General features: G+C 39.4%; 1 protein-coding gene across 1 annotated transcript in view; it reads right to left on the bottom strand.

The window, feature by feature from the left end:
• gucy1a2 (guanylate cyclase 1, soluble, alpha 2) overlaps window positions 1–14,424 on the bottom strand; it is a 57,951-nt gene that overhangs the window by 39,963 nt on the left and 3,564 nt on the right. The window contains exons 2-3 of the mRNA XM_022195913.2: window positions 6,620–6,681; window positions 5,104–5,213 (exon numbers count right to left, since the gene is read on the bottom strand). Of these exons, the coding sequence (XP_022051605.1) occupies window positions 5,104–5,213; window positions 6,620–6,681 (172 nt within the window). The remainder of the gene's footprint in view (window positions 1–5,103; window positions 5,214–6,619; window positions 6,682–14,424) is intronic.

Below are 14,424 nucleotides of genomic sequence, written 5' to 3'. Positions count from 1 at the left end.
GCCTCCTAGATCAACAGGGGGCCAGATGGTACCATGTTGAAGTTTGGAAGTGTGCCCCTTTAAAGTCCAAAAGGCCAATTAAGGTCAAAATCTCACAGATTCTTTTACCGATTTGGACCAGCCTGCACATGCTTGATATTGGGTCCTAAAGAAATACTGGTGTACGGTTTCAGACCACCAGGACCTACAACGGCAAAACAGGAGCAAAAAAGACTGCTGTAAACTTGGACATTTTAACGCAGGGATCCATAGAGATTAACTCGTTTTTGAAGCAGCTTCAAGCAGACGTTTGACAAACTGTAATTTTCTGCATTTCCATGTTGCCTTTATTGTTCATTCAAAGAGTTTGCTGTTTGGTTGCAGCACAATTTCCTTGCAGTCATTGTACAAGTGGAAAAGAATATTCCATCACTGAAAAATCTTTGTTTTATTCATCATAACATCTCAGCATTTAGTCATCATTTTATCATTAATTTTCTTTGGTGCACCTCACTGTGCTGCACTGACTGACTCTGAAAAGAACACTTTGCCCACACACACAAAACTTATGTCTGTTTGTGTGAAACTTTATTCATTACCTTTTTTGGCTACTTTATTGTGTCTTTAGCGTGTTTATGGTTCCTTATATATAAAGAGTCTGTATATTTCGTAATAATGAGGAGAGCAATAATGATATTTTTCTCTGTAGATGTTGTGGTATTTGTTGTTGCTGTAGTTGTGTTGCTATGCTGGTGTGTCATTAACTCCCTGAAGTAGTTTCTAGTTGCTCCAGTCGTATTTTAAATCCCCCTGGGCTCATTGTGTTTACTGCAATATAAAGTTGTGTGCCTCTATGAAAACAGCACAACCATGGATAGAAGTATAGAGAACTGAAAAAATGCACTTTGGTTTTTTTGGCCCTCATTCCTTCTTCAGGGCCCCTGGAGGTCTGAAACGTGCATGAGCATTCACATTAGCCTCTATATCTAGAACTTGTGCAGTTTGGTCCAAATTGGTTAAGGATTGTGCGAGATTTTGACCTTTTTAGCCCGTTTTGAAGCATTTGGACATGAAAGGGTTAACCGTAGAGTCAGAAACAGGACCGTGGTCGGGCCCCTTTTGAGCTAACTCTCTGAAAAAAAATATGCAAGGTCAGGAGGTGGTCTAGTAGGAGCGTGTCCGATTTGGTGTCACTAGACCCAGAAATGACCGAGCAGGAATGATTTTTACATGTTTGAAGGCCTCAGGCTTCATCACTACTAGCAGGCCTCACTGCTGAAAAAAGCAGGTTCCCATGGAGCTCGACCCTTGAAAACAGATACAGTGCTTCATGTGACTGCTCTGAATAGTCCCACACAATATCAGACTTGAATTCCACTGGGAATGACTTTTATGATACTTGATATGTTGCACAAAATGTCTCCTTCATTTGAAGTCTTCAGATTTAGTGACCCTTGACCCCTTCAAAGGTGTTTTCACTGCAGACTTGCTCCCAGAGCATTCAGCACACCCTGTTCTATGACTTTATGCACTTTGGTGCACTTTGATTGATGTTCTCACACTGTTTCTCATTCATTTTAACAAAGGCCCCTGTTCCAGTGTCTTCTTTGCTCCTATTTTGCCGTTGTAGGTCCTAGTGGTCTGAAAACGTACACCAGTATTGCTTTAGGACCCAATATCAAACATGTGCAGGTTGGTCCAAATCGGTGAAAGAATCTGTGAGATTTTGACCTTAATTGGCCTTTTGGACATTAAAGGTGCACACAGTGTGTCCTCTGCTTGTCTTGAATCATAAATCAACGTCAGTAAATTTCTTGCTCCTTAATTAGAGATGTAAGCAAGATGCCATATTCATTCAATATTCATTACGGTACTGGATGGTTTAAAAAACAAAACTTTATTGCACTATGTCAGTGAACAAAACAAACAATGAACACCGGACCATGATGTATAGATTGTACTTTATTTCATGGGGAAAAAGTGTTTAATAGGCTGCATAAACACACCCACCAGGAAATTACGTCAATTTGTTCATTGTCTAATTAATCGAAATCCAAAATATTTTTTAAAAAATGATGCTTTTTTCGGGAGCGAGTGATAACATCCGGATTTTCTCAAAAATGGGGAATATTGAAAACTTTAAAATTAAACTAAAAGAGCATTATGTAGCACAAAATTTTAGTTATTAATTTAGTGGGTTGCTTGGGAATAGAAATTTGTAAAATACAATCATTCATTAAATTAAATCTTAAACTTAAATGTAGTGACTGTAATGTCACTGTTTATGTGATTTATGTTATGGTTGGTTTCTGAGGTAGATTATTCTTTAATTATTACTGTTAGGTCATGGTATCTTTGAAGAAGAAAAGTTTATTTTTATAATTCAAGGTGGGAGTATTATGTGTTGTATGCTTTTGGTTAGTACAGGTTTTGTATATGTATGTTATTTGTATTGTATGCGTGTATTTTTGTATGTATTGTTTATGTATTTTGTAATTTGATTTGTATGTATTTTGTGTACATGTTGCTTTTTGGTGTTGTCACAAATGAAATTATGAAGACTCCAGGAAGAATAGCTGCTGCTTTGCAAAAGCTAATAGGGGATCTTAATAAAACAAACAAACAAACAAACAAACAAACAAACAAACAAACTGATGTAAAGTTCTTTATATATGTGTCTTTATTAGTTAAAAGACAGGACATTGTAATTGTAAGATGTCATTGATTTACACCTGCATTTTGTGCTTCATGGCGCTAGGTGTGCTGTTTGCATGTTGGACATTGTTTTACACAGACACCACCGAAGAAGAAAGGTGCAGCAGGTTCTGCACGTCGTTCTCCCCTGTGTTTTGCCGACCACGGTCGGAAAGCGGACAGCAGCAAAGCCTCAGGCATTACAGCGACACCAAAAAAATATACATTTTAATTTCACAATATTCGTTCAGTTCTTGTGTATGATCTCTGGTTTGTTATGACGATGAATCTTTCACGTCTCGGAATGGAATTGTTACGTTTCCCACCGTTGCTATGGTGGTTGCTATGGACGCTTCCACGGGCTAAAGAAAGACAAGGGGGATCTTGTTGTGGGCAGGAATAAAGTTTTTAGATCGCTGTGCGCTGACTGGTGTATGGATGAGCTCAACAAATAAACAAAAGCACGTTCATGGAAATAAATACGGTTGTTTGCATTGACAACGAGCGACTTGTGGATCATTGAAATGCAACTTGTTAACAAGGGAGCGAATCGCGTCAACTAATGAAAGGCCGGGGAAGACATCTCAGTAACTAGCAGTAATCACCAAGAGTTACATAAATGATTTAACAACTCAAAAAATTACACAATGCAACAATACAAAAATAAACACACCGCTTGTTTTCGTTTTTGGCAGCGTCCTAATCAACCAACATAACGCACAAAATGTGACACTGTCACAATTTAATGCCGTGAAGTGAAATTCAGCGTAAAAACAAACCAAACCAAAGATCATTTCCAATAACTGAATGGATAATGTGAAAGTGTTATATATATTTCTCGCTAAAAATGTCATCAAAATGTTTTTTTCTGTCCAAACTATCTTAAAATAATGCATTTTCCACGGAAAATAAAAGGAATAGCCGCCATGTTTTCATTTTGAGAAGCCTGCAGCAAGCAGTCACATGACCCTTCGTCAGACCCATAGAAAAGAATTGCGGGAAAAAACGTGAGCATCTCACAATTTTCAGGCCAAAATTGTGAGATTGTAACGTTTTGCATTGTGGACAAACGTGACTATGTCACAATTTGATGTGAGACTGGGTTGCCCCAAGGCATGGACATACAGTCTCTGCAGGTCATAAGGGATTTGGCACTGTGATGTTGGAAAAGAGTCCTGTGGGTTGTAGGGTGAAGTCTTCATGGACATTCAGTGCATTCTCATTCAGATTGGGATCACAAATGTTTGAAACCTTGTGCTCTTTGTCATGTTCCTCTCACCATTCCTGAGCAGGTTTAGTGGTGTTGTTGCCATTGTGAAGGTGTGCTTGTCTGCAATAATGTTTAACTGGGTGGTTAAAGCAACATCCAAATGAATGTAGAACATTATTATGCAATGAGATGATCAATGTTTTTCACTTGATCTGCCACTGGTTTTAATGTTGTGGCTAACAAACACCATTCCAACAGTCAAATATGGAGGTGGGTTCATCCTGTGATGTTTTGCTGCTGCAGGAAAAATAATCCTGTGACTGGCATTATCAAGCATTGGAACTTTAAAGAATAATGTGACGCCCTCAAATTCAAGCTTGGTATTCACTGAACTCTGCAGCAACACAGTGATCCCATACATACTACTAAAACATCTTGGGTGGGATTTAAAGAATGCAGTTGAAGCAGAAGCTTTGGTACATGAAGGACAGGATAAAATACCAAAAGAGGATTAAAGAATGTAATTATTGAATGCAGATCTTGGGTGTTAAATAATTTCATAACAGGCCTTCTTAGAGAAACTTTAATTTATCTTTTGTACTATTAGTAAGCGCGACATTATGTAAATAGTGGTTGTTACTCTGAACCACAAAGCCAGAACAGAAAAGGAGGAAAGAGACTGCAGATCGAGGCAGGAAGATAAGGAGGATGGAACTTTACTGAGTGACTCACCAGGACAATGTGTGTTTTTTCATGTTAGGCCACAGAGACAGTAGAAGCCTCCAGAGTGAGTCATACAGTGAGCGTGTGCATGTTTTGCATGTGTAAATAGCTGTATATTTGTGCCTGTATGCACACTACCTAGGCCATGATACTGTATCTCAGTTTTTCATTCAAAGTGTCTCCAGTGTGTTTAGGAAGTCAAATCTTTGGGGATCTCTTTGTGTGTGCACAAACACAAGTGAACAATACTAAGACTAAAGGACAAGCAGAGGAGGGGAAATAAGAGAAGCAGTGTCTAAGTATGTCAGTACAATTGATTGTAAGCAAATCTAAAAAGAAAACAGTCAGAAATAAAGACAAAAAACCCCAATAGTCAATATATTCCCTTTTTCAGAACTACCACGCAGAACATGTGTCAAGCCTCTTCATCTGAGTCTTTCTTTGCTCACTGCCAAACACAAAGTACACACACATCTTATTTTACTTTGCATACTTACCCAGAATGGTGCCCATGTACTGTAGGATTTGTAGGACATCTTCTTCCGAACCAGAATTTTCTAGAAAGGGGCATTTCTCCTCTTTCCTCTCTTTCCCAACATCCTGACACCTGTCAAAGACACAAACAGGAGGATTAACCAGGATACTAGAGCTAATAATTTCATAATAGGCCTTCTTAGAGAAACTTTAATTTATCTTTTGGTACTATTAGCAAGCGTGACATTGTGTAAATAATGGTGGTTACTCTGAACCACAGAGTCAGAACAGAAAAGGAGGCAAGAGACTGCAGATCGAGGCAGGAAGATAACTGAGCTGGCACCTGTCAAAGACGCAAACACACAAGCAGGATGATTAACCAGGATATCAGAGCTAATAGGGCATTAAAAGCTAGTAACAGAATGAATTTGTATTTCATCCCTTCAAGATTTACAAGAGAAGATTTGTGACACAAAGATGTGTAACTTTTGCGTCAAAAGTCGTTGGATCAGATATTCCATTCACCCCCATTTTGCTGGGTCACTGTCCTCATAGCTGGATGCCACTAAGGGTAAGTGAGAATGTATGTGCTGTTGTGTTTTGTGCGACCTGACACAAAGCCTGTGCAGGTTCACATTTGTTAGATCCAACAGAAGCAGCTGGACAACAGGGAAATTTGCTCAAGGTCACTTCAACAATGGTAATAAGAGCTGCACTTTCATTTCACCACACATTTATTTCATCAGTCAGGGAATTAGACTAGAAACCATCTGTTCACAGCCTTCATTTCTAACCTTCACACCTTAAATACATGCTGTCCAACAGAGGTAATATCAGGTTGATTTTTGGGGGGAGAGATTCAAATAATTGGAAAACTGTAAAACACTAAAATCCCAAGGTAACCTTACCACAAAAGGTTTGAATTCACACATTAGTCAAACACATAGGTGCACGATAAAATATCACTTTGGGGAATTATTGTCTTTTAACCACATTCACTGAATCCATCCCCAAAAAGATCAATGAAGCAGAGAAAATATTGAGTGACAAGAAAAGAAGCCAAAGTGTGACAGAGTGGGCAGGCAGGGGAAAGAAAAATCACTAAAGGAAAACAAAAAAATCCCATGTCTGTATTTGTATGCAGTACATGCTTTGTGCACAGTGTTAGTCTGTGTTGTGCCTGGCTGAATGTCCTCCACTGAGTTTTCCTGTTTTGACGTGGAGGGAAAAAGAAACAGAGGCAGAGACAAGAGGTGAACGAGCGTGTCCACATAAAGTATATGTGTGCTCTGTGACCAAAACAGCCAGGTAGCAAGACAGGGAAAGGATCTCAGAGACTGAACAGGTGTGTCGATGTACATGTGTGACAGACGTGAGAAAAACAGAGGCAAAAGAAATGAGTGATGGCTTTACAAGAAAAGATAGCAGGTAGATGGCAAGTGACAGAGAGAGGATTGTAGTATAGAGGCTGATGAAAGAAGACCGGAACCAGAAAAAGAGCAGCAAGAGACCTTCAGCAAGCAAGGAAGTCTGTCTTACCTGATCTCTTGTTGTCTGTAGAAGTGCAGAGTTCGTTGCAGAGCTTCCTGAACAGTCTGTGTCTGCAAGAAGACGTGAAAATATCAGTTTCAGCGTTGCATATTTCCTTTAAATCCCTACAATTTATTTTCCATTTTAGTCACTAGGTGTTATAAATGGAAAAAAGCCCATTGCTTTGTGTTCTAATCCACCAATCCCCAAAATTTAACTCGTCCAAACGTGCAACTGCAGCCAAGACAGATTCACATTTGATTATCCTTTTTCACAAAAGACATTTTGGCCGGTCACAGTATAGCACAGGTGTGAATAAAATTAATGGTGGCTGGCTGCCATTAAGCTGCTCCAGTTTCTGGATACTGTTAATGTGCAAGCGAGTTCACTGTCCGACTGCCGCGGCTTACTGGGGTAATTTAATGGAACAGAGTAATTGTTAATGTTATTAGTAACACCTGTGCTTTTTCTGTAACAATTCAAAATGTCTGATGTGAAAAAGGTTTATCAGGAAGGCTGCAGACATCGCAGGAGAAACTGAAGAGGAGTACTAACCATTTCTGCATTTTAGGCATAAACAAATCATAAAAAATTGCAATTTCTGTTATTGATTTCACCTTATACTTGTGACTGTCCAGTTATGAGGGTAAAATTAAATCTGCCTACATCAAAGTAACTCCTGTTTGTATATTATATTTAAAATTTTAGTTCTTTTAAAAGTATGCAATAATAAATTAGACATTAATAATAATAAAAAAATTCCAGATGACCAAAGTATACACACAGTTTGATGTGTGTGTGTTTATGTGTGTGTATGTGAAGCTGGTGTGTTTTGTGTGACTGACAGCCAAAGCTTGAGAGGGCGGGTCCAATGTGATTATCTGTGATACGGCTGAAATGCAAGGCTGTAGTGACAATACTAGAACACAGTGTGCCAGCTGGAGAGGTCATTCTGAGGCCTCCACCCACTCTAGACAGATACAGGAGTGATTGTGTGTGTGTGTGTGTGTGTGTGTGTGTGTGTGTGTGTGTGTGTGTGTGTGTGTGTGTGTGTGTGTGTGTGTGTGTGTGTGTGTGTGTGTGTGTGTGTGTGTGTTCATTTGACCTGCTATCTTTGTGAGGACTGGTTTGAGTTGTACATCACTGGAGTGAGGACACTTTGGCCAGTCGTGACTTTTTCACACCAAATCCAGGTGCTGTTTGACGGTTAAGACTTAGTTTTAGGGTTAAGGTTAGAATTACATGGGGGTTAGGGCTGCACAATATAGCGTTTAAACAACGACACTGCAATGTGCATATGCAATGTAGTACGAAATACAACATGAAGTGAGACAAATGAACTCAAACACATCATGCCACAACTTTTCTGCTCATGACTCAGTCTCATTTTTTTATTTTTCGGCTTTATTAGATAGTGACAGTGAAGGTAGACAGGAAACAGGGGAGAAGAAGAGTGGGGGGGAAGACATGCAGCAAAAGGCCACGAGCTGGACTCGAACCCGGCCGCTGCATCAGAGACCAGCTTCTATACATGGTTCACCTGCTTAACCAGATGAGCTATACGGGCGCCCTCAGGCTCATTTTTAACAAGTAATCTACAAGAAATCTGCTTAATACAATAATAATAATAATAATAATAATAATAATAATAATAATACATTTTATTTGTATAGCGCTTTTCAAACACTCAAAGACGCTTTACATAAAAATCATCAAACATTAAATTATGAAAACAAAACAAGAATAGAATAGAATTGATATAATTTACTTAAATCACCCAGAACTTTAAAAAACTTCATTCAGACAGCGGTTGTTGACATGCAGGCTCCACGCGCGCACAGCAAAATGTGGCAAAAAACACTGAAAAGGAAGATTTGTTTGCAAAAAGAAATACAACATCAGTTGTGCTGAAGTATTTTCTCCACAGAAATAACAATGCTGACCAAAGACTGGTAATCTGTTAGCGGGGTTTTGCAGATATTACCACCTACTGAGGCAGCAAAACAATATGTTTGGCATATAAATCAGCACCATAAAGTGGTATATGACCAGTTCAAAGCTAGATCTAAATGTCTATCTCTGCCAATGTTGAACCATATGAAAAATGTTTAGTTTGCTGCAGATGCACTCCACTTCAAAATCCCCCAAATCACTCCAGAATTATTAATTATTTTCAAGTTGGGTTACAAGTCATTTGGTGGAAATTCCAGTATTTTTTTATTTTGCAATAGATGTGTTGAAAAAAATAGCAATTTAACAAAGCCACCTTTTTCAAATATCATGTAGCCCTAGTTTGGGATTGGGGTAAGAGATGGGGTAGTGATAGTTAATGGTGTGGGAATGAGGCTAGGGAATGTTTGGCTTTTCTTTTTTATCACCGAGGGTCCTCACAGAGTTACACACAGACAGAGAGAGAATGAGAGAAAATGAGGGTGAGTTAGGGGGATGTACAGTAAAAACCTGAGATGGCAAGAGAGAACAGTCAGTGTGTGTAGAACAAATCTCTATGTGCATCAACAGGTGTTCTGAATTTTAATTTCATTATTTGATTATCAAGGAAAATAATGGGGTGGGCCTGGGATCTTTCTGCATGGAGTTTGCATGTTCTCCCTGTGCATGCGTGGGTTTTCTCCGGGTACTCCGGCTTCCTCTCACAGTCCAAAAACATGCTGAGGTTAATTGGTCACTCTAAATTGTCCGTAGGTGTGAATGTGAGTGTGATTGTGTGTCTGTATATGTAGCCCTGTGACAGACTGGTGACCTGTCCAGGGTGTCCCCTGCCTTCACCCGAGTCAGCTGGGATAGACTCCAGCACCCCCCATGACCCTAGTGAGGATAAAGCGGTGGATAGAGAATGGATGGATGGATGGAAAAATAATGGTGAGATATAATGTTGTAGCTAACCAACTACACAAAGCAATGCTTCATCTCTTTCCAGCATCACTTGAAACAATAGCTGCTGATACCAAATTGTTTTATCACTTTAACCAACACATCTAGTTAGCAACAACAGGAGCAAGATGTGCACTTTATACTAGCAACTGCACCGTCGTGATAGCTGGAAATATACCCAGAGGGCCATGCTTTCACATGCTAATTGCAAGAAAAAAAAACACATGATTTTACTCTGTCACCTCTCTATTCCCCACTTACACATTTGTGTGAATGTGACACAAATGTGCGTAACATTCGTGCGAATTTGTGTGAACGTCTACAATAAATTTGTGTATGCATGTGTGGAGCAGACATGAAGTTTTCTCATGAAAGTCTCCTTTTGCTGCATCCTTCATGCAGCTACTCATTTACCACAGAGGATGTACATTACATGACCAAACACATAGGCACCAACTGTTATCAGCCACACACTCACTCATGTGCAAACATACTGTACACATACATCATCATGCATCACTGGCATGTTTACTGTATAAACAACTGATCACACATTAATCTCACTCTGTATCACACACAAACATTCCTGGACAGGAGGACTGGCTGAGCAGTCAGAATCAAATCTATTCTTATTGGAGAAAGTTGCTGTACTACACAACTGGGAATGACAGAATCATGGTAATAAACTGAAAGTGTTTAACTAGATAGAGATTTTTAAAAATATTCTATGATCATAGTAATGACGACTGATTGGAGGCTGGTGAAAAGACTTTCATTAAAAAAAGAACATCTCTTCAGCTATATTTCTCACACTCCTCCCTCCTTCCCATCCTTTCTTTCCCGAGCTCCCATCTTCTTTATCTAAATCAGTCTGTCTCTTTTGTTTGCTCTCTTTCTTTACTTTGGGAGGGAAACAGAATCTCACCATTACTTGCCCCATTCCTCTTGCTCTGTTGCTCTGCATTGCTTTCTTTCCCTGTGAGATTTAGTCATGCTGTTACCTACTGTATGTGAATCTGCCTTTCTTGTCTGCCTGTGTGACCGATTCCCTTTAACACAAACACAAGCACATACACTGCAGTGGACCTGTTCCTCCTTTTCTCCTTTTATTGCTTCTACTTGCTCCAGATTTCCATTAGCATGAACTGGTGTGGTCTCTGGTCACAGAGCGCTGGGTCCTGGTGCTTCAGCACAGTTAGAAAGAAAATAGAAACTCATGTGCCAGATGAGACCCTGTGAGATAAATCCCAGCATGAGATAATAAATGAGTGATGAGTAATAAAGCAGGTACAAAGAAAACAATTCTGTTACACTCTGCTTTGTTTTAGCAGGATTTTAGGCTGTCTTTGAGCATAGTTCAGCAATTAATGTGAATATAAAGCACACCAGTGTTAGCGGTACGATGCAGTTAGTGCGTGAGACGTGGCAGGTGTGAATATTTGATGATATCCAGCTGTTCCTGCCTTCAAAATGAGCGCTTTTACTGTAAATCACTTTGGACAAACGTGTCTGGATGCACGGTCTGAGCAATTCGGTATTCTAACTGTTACTGTTAAGTGGAATTATGCTTCATTTGTTGCTGTTTTTTCTTAGTACACACTATTTTATACTTCATACATTTACATTTCTGAATCAATCAGTCGACTTGTTCAACATGCAGGTCCACACAACACACAGCGTTACGTACATGTTAACTCACGAGTCTCCACAACTAACGTTTAACAGCAGCTTCCTGTTATGCGCTGGTTCAAAGGACTAGCTCCTACTACATTAAATAAAAGGAAAACATGCAAGTTGTAAGCCCTTAAGTAGATCAATGACAACAATGAACCTCGCTTAATCACAGGCCCATTAGCTGTATACGTCACACTCTGCTATCGTCGTTACAGGACAAAAACACTGTGGTGTGTAACAACAAGATCAGCCACATGGCTTCAAAAATACACTTTTTTTTTTTTTGTCTGCATATCCACTCACAAATGACACCAACCACCCGTGGTGTCATTGCTTAAGCTTCATGCAAATTTTTTTTCTTCTTTGTGACTGTGACCATCACCTGCCCTCATGGCAAATTAACCTATCATGTTTATTTCAAGCTGTTTCCTACATTATGCCATTGCTTCAAAATATACTTTGAAAGGAGGACAGCTACATTAAAGGAAAAATGTTAAAGACATGAAAAGTTAGTGGCTGTTTTTGTGTGTTTGGTTGATTTGGTATTTTTTCCACATACTTGACACCTTCTGTATGAGCATCATTTGGGTTTGAGGAGCAACTGTCTGCTTTAGGAAGGTTTTATTAAGCTATCAGGGCTTCTACATGGTGAACCATGCTCCCTGGGTGCCAGAGCCTGAAGGATGACGGTACGACAATGCAAGAATGACACAACCAGACTTTGTTTGTGTTAGCTCACGAAACAAAACCTAAATCAAAGATAATGGTTATTATCAACTTTCTTTGTTAACCCAGGTTTTCTCCATCAGGCTCTGTGCACACTCTTATAAAAGAAGGCATTTAATGTGACCCTTCTTCTGTAAAAAATGGACTCATGGCGTGCTGCCTACCTCAGAAGAGTGGTACTTAATATGGAGAACTTTGAAGAATAAAAAACAATATTATAGGAAAAATGCCTTGTTACTACAAAAGACGCAGAAAAGGAACGCTACTAGAAGATCTTTAATCATGCAAGATAATTTATTGTATCCCTAAGTGCACTCTTAATGTAGCCGCTTATTTCTAACATGACAGCTGCACATCAGCGCTTTTAAACTTTAAACTTCACACGTATCCACGGTTCTCAAGAAGGGCATTTAGGTCTGACACTGCAGTAAAGGATAAAATGATATCACTTGTTGGCCAAATCACAGTGAAATTCATGTTATTGATTGAATATTCTGTAATAAATACTAATAAACTAATCAATTTTATAATCTGCTTCCTTTACTTGGCAATCGTAAACACGTATTTATGTATTTTCTGCATCGCCACCTGAAAGCATGTACTTTCCATTTGTGACACATACAGTTTGCACCACTGTAACCACACAGCTTCACTCAGCAGCATCTCTAACGTATGGCTCAACAGGTTTGCAGATATAGCATAATCCTTCAGCTGGTCATTTTTATTACTCATCGAGAATATCATCAGGAAAGGAACTGGTGATTTAATTTTTAATTCTTCATCTACTGAACACTTCTTCTTCTGGAGCAGGTCAGCTGTCATGCAAGTTATCATGGTGACATCTCTGCTCACCATAGCCTGCAAACTCATTCATCTCAAGACAGATTTCTGGTCAAAAGTTTCATCTTCTTAACTAATAATAATAATAATAATAATAATAATAATGATAACAATAATAATAGCAATAAGAAGAAGAAGAAGAAGAAGAGAAATGACAACAATAATAATAAAATTAAACCTAGGGATGCTTCAGTGAATTTCAGGAAAATGCAAAATAGTGTAAATTATAGTTTGTTAAAACATGGATTCCAAAATTGACGCAGGTGTGTTGCTCTTGTGATTTTTGTTGATAATGGAAAATGTACAGTGGAGGTATGAGTGAATAATCTTCTCTGGTCACAGTGAGATCCCCAGACGTAGTGTAGAACAACTCATATCTTCACAGGTTTTAGAAACTAGCCGCATTCAGGGAAAGCATGCAAACAACAGAGACAAAAGGTAAACTCATAGAAAACAGATTGGAGAAATATCCATCAACACAGCCAGTGTGTGTACATACACACTGCAAGAAAACAAACTCAGTATTTAGCTAAAAGCATTTTGGATCTAATGTGCAAAGAAACTGTTTCCTGACAGGGAAGACGTGGCCACAGATTTAGGATGTGGATTTACCACACACCACAATTACCGCACACACACTCGTCTGACACTTTTCATATTTGTGGCCAACACTCGGGGCCTTTTGATGAGCGTCATGGATCAGTAAGCTGATGGCCATCTTCCATGTGTATACACGAAACTGGGAGAGGGGGAAACAGAAAATGAATGTTTGTGTGCATGTAAATGTGTGTGTGTGTGTGTGTCTATCGGTGTGTGTTGCTGCTTCTGGGTCATTGTGGTTGGGATGAAGACAACCACAGAGAGCCTGCTCTGTTCCGCCGGTCATGGTCCATTGTCGGCAACAATAGACACTGGCTCTGCACGCACCCACAGTGTGTGTGAGAGAACAAAAAAGACAGCAAACAACGTGTTGTGTGGTTGGTGAGTGAGTGAGTGAGTGAGTGAGTGAGTGAGTGAGTGAGTGAGTGAGTGAGTGAGTGAGTGAGTTTGTTGACTGCTTTTTGCACCTGCATGTTGATACTCATGCCAACAATAACATTTCAGTCCCTACTCTGTTACTACACATATTTTTAAAAATAGGGCAAACGTTAAAATCATGTTTTTGCAGAAGTCCACCGTACAGCCGCTGCATTTCAGCTGCTCCATCTCAGTCCACAAACACCCATCAGACGCTGAAAAAAAAAAAAAAAACCTTGGACATTTACCCTTTCTCTGTCTCTGTGACCAAAGCACACCATAATGGCCCTTACGTATTAGAATAAAAAAGGCTCCATTGATGCCAAACTGTCGCATGTAATTGCACTTACAGGCAAACAAACATACCTGCATGCAGACAGCCACGCACACACACAAAAGCACACAGTTCCACAATGTCGCCCACATGTAAATGACGGATATTAGCATCACTGAGTGCTTTACAAATCTGTCTTTAAGTGTTCCCTCTTCCCTGTTTTTTTTCCACAGATCTATTAAAGTTCAGTGCGACTAAGAGCTGCACATGAGCGTTGAAGTCGTGGTCCTCTCCAATATACTGTGCATCAGCTTCAGTTTTTTAACTGTGCTGTTGAATTTCAGTATTTTGCGAGGTAGCAACGAAAAAAAAAAAAGGCTGGCTGCTCTTG

The sequence above is a fragment of the Acanthochromis polyacanthus genome, chromosome 13, assembly GCF_021347895.1.
Source record: "Acanthochromis polyacanthus isolate Apoly-LR-REF ecotype Palm Island chromosome 13, KAUST_Apoly_ChrSc, whole genome shotgun sequence".
In the NCBI taxonomy this organism is placed as follows: Eukaryota; Metazoa; Chordata; class Actinopteri; family Pomacentridae; genus Acanthochromis; species Acanthochromis polyacanthus.
Note: the sequence above shows the minus strand (reverse complement) of the source record. Positions and strands in the feature narration are given on the sequence as shown.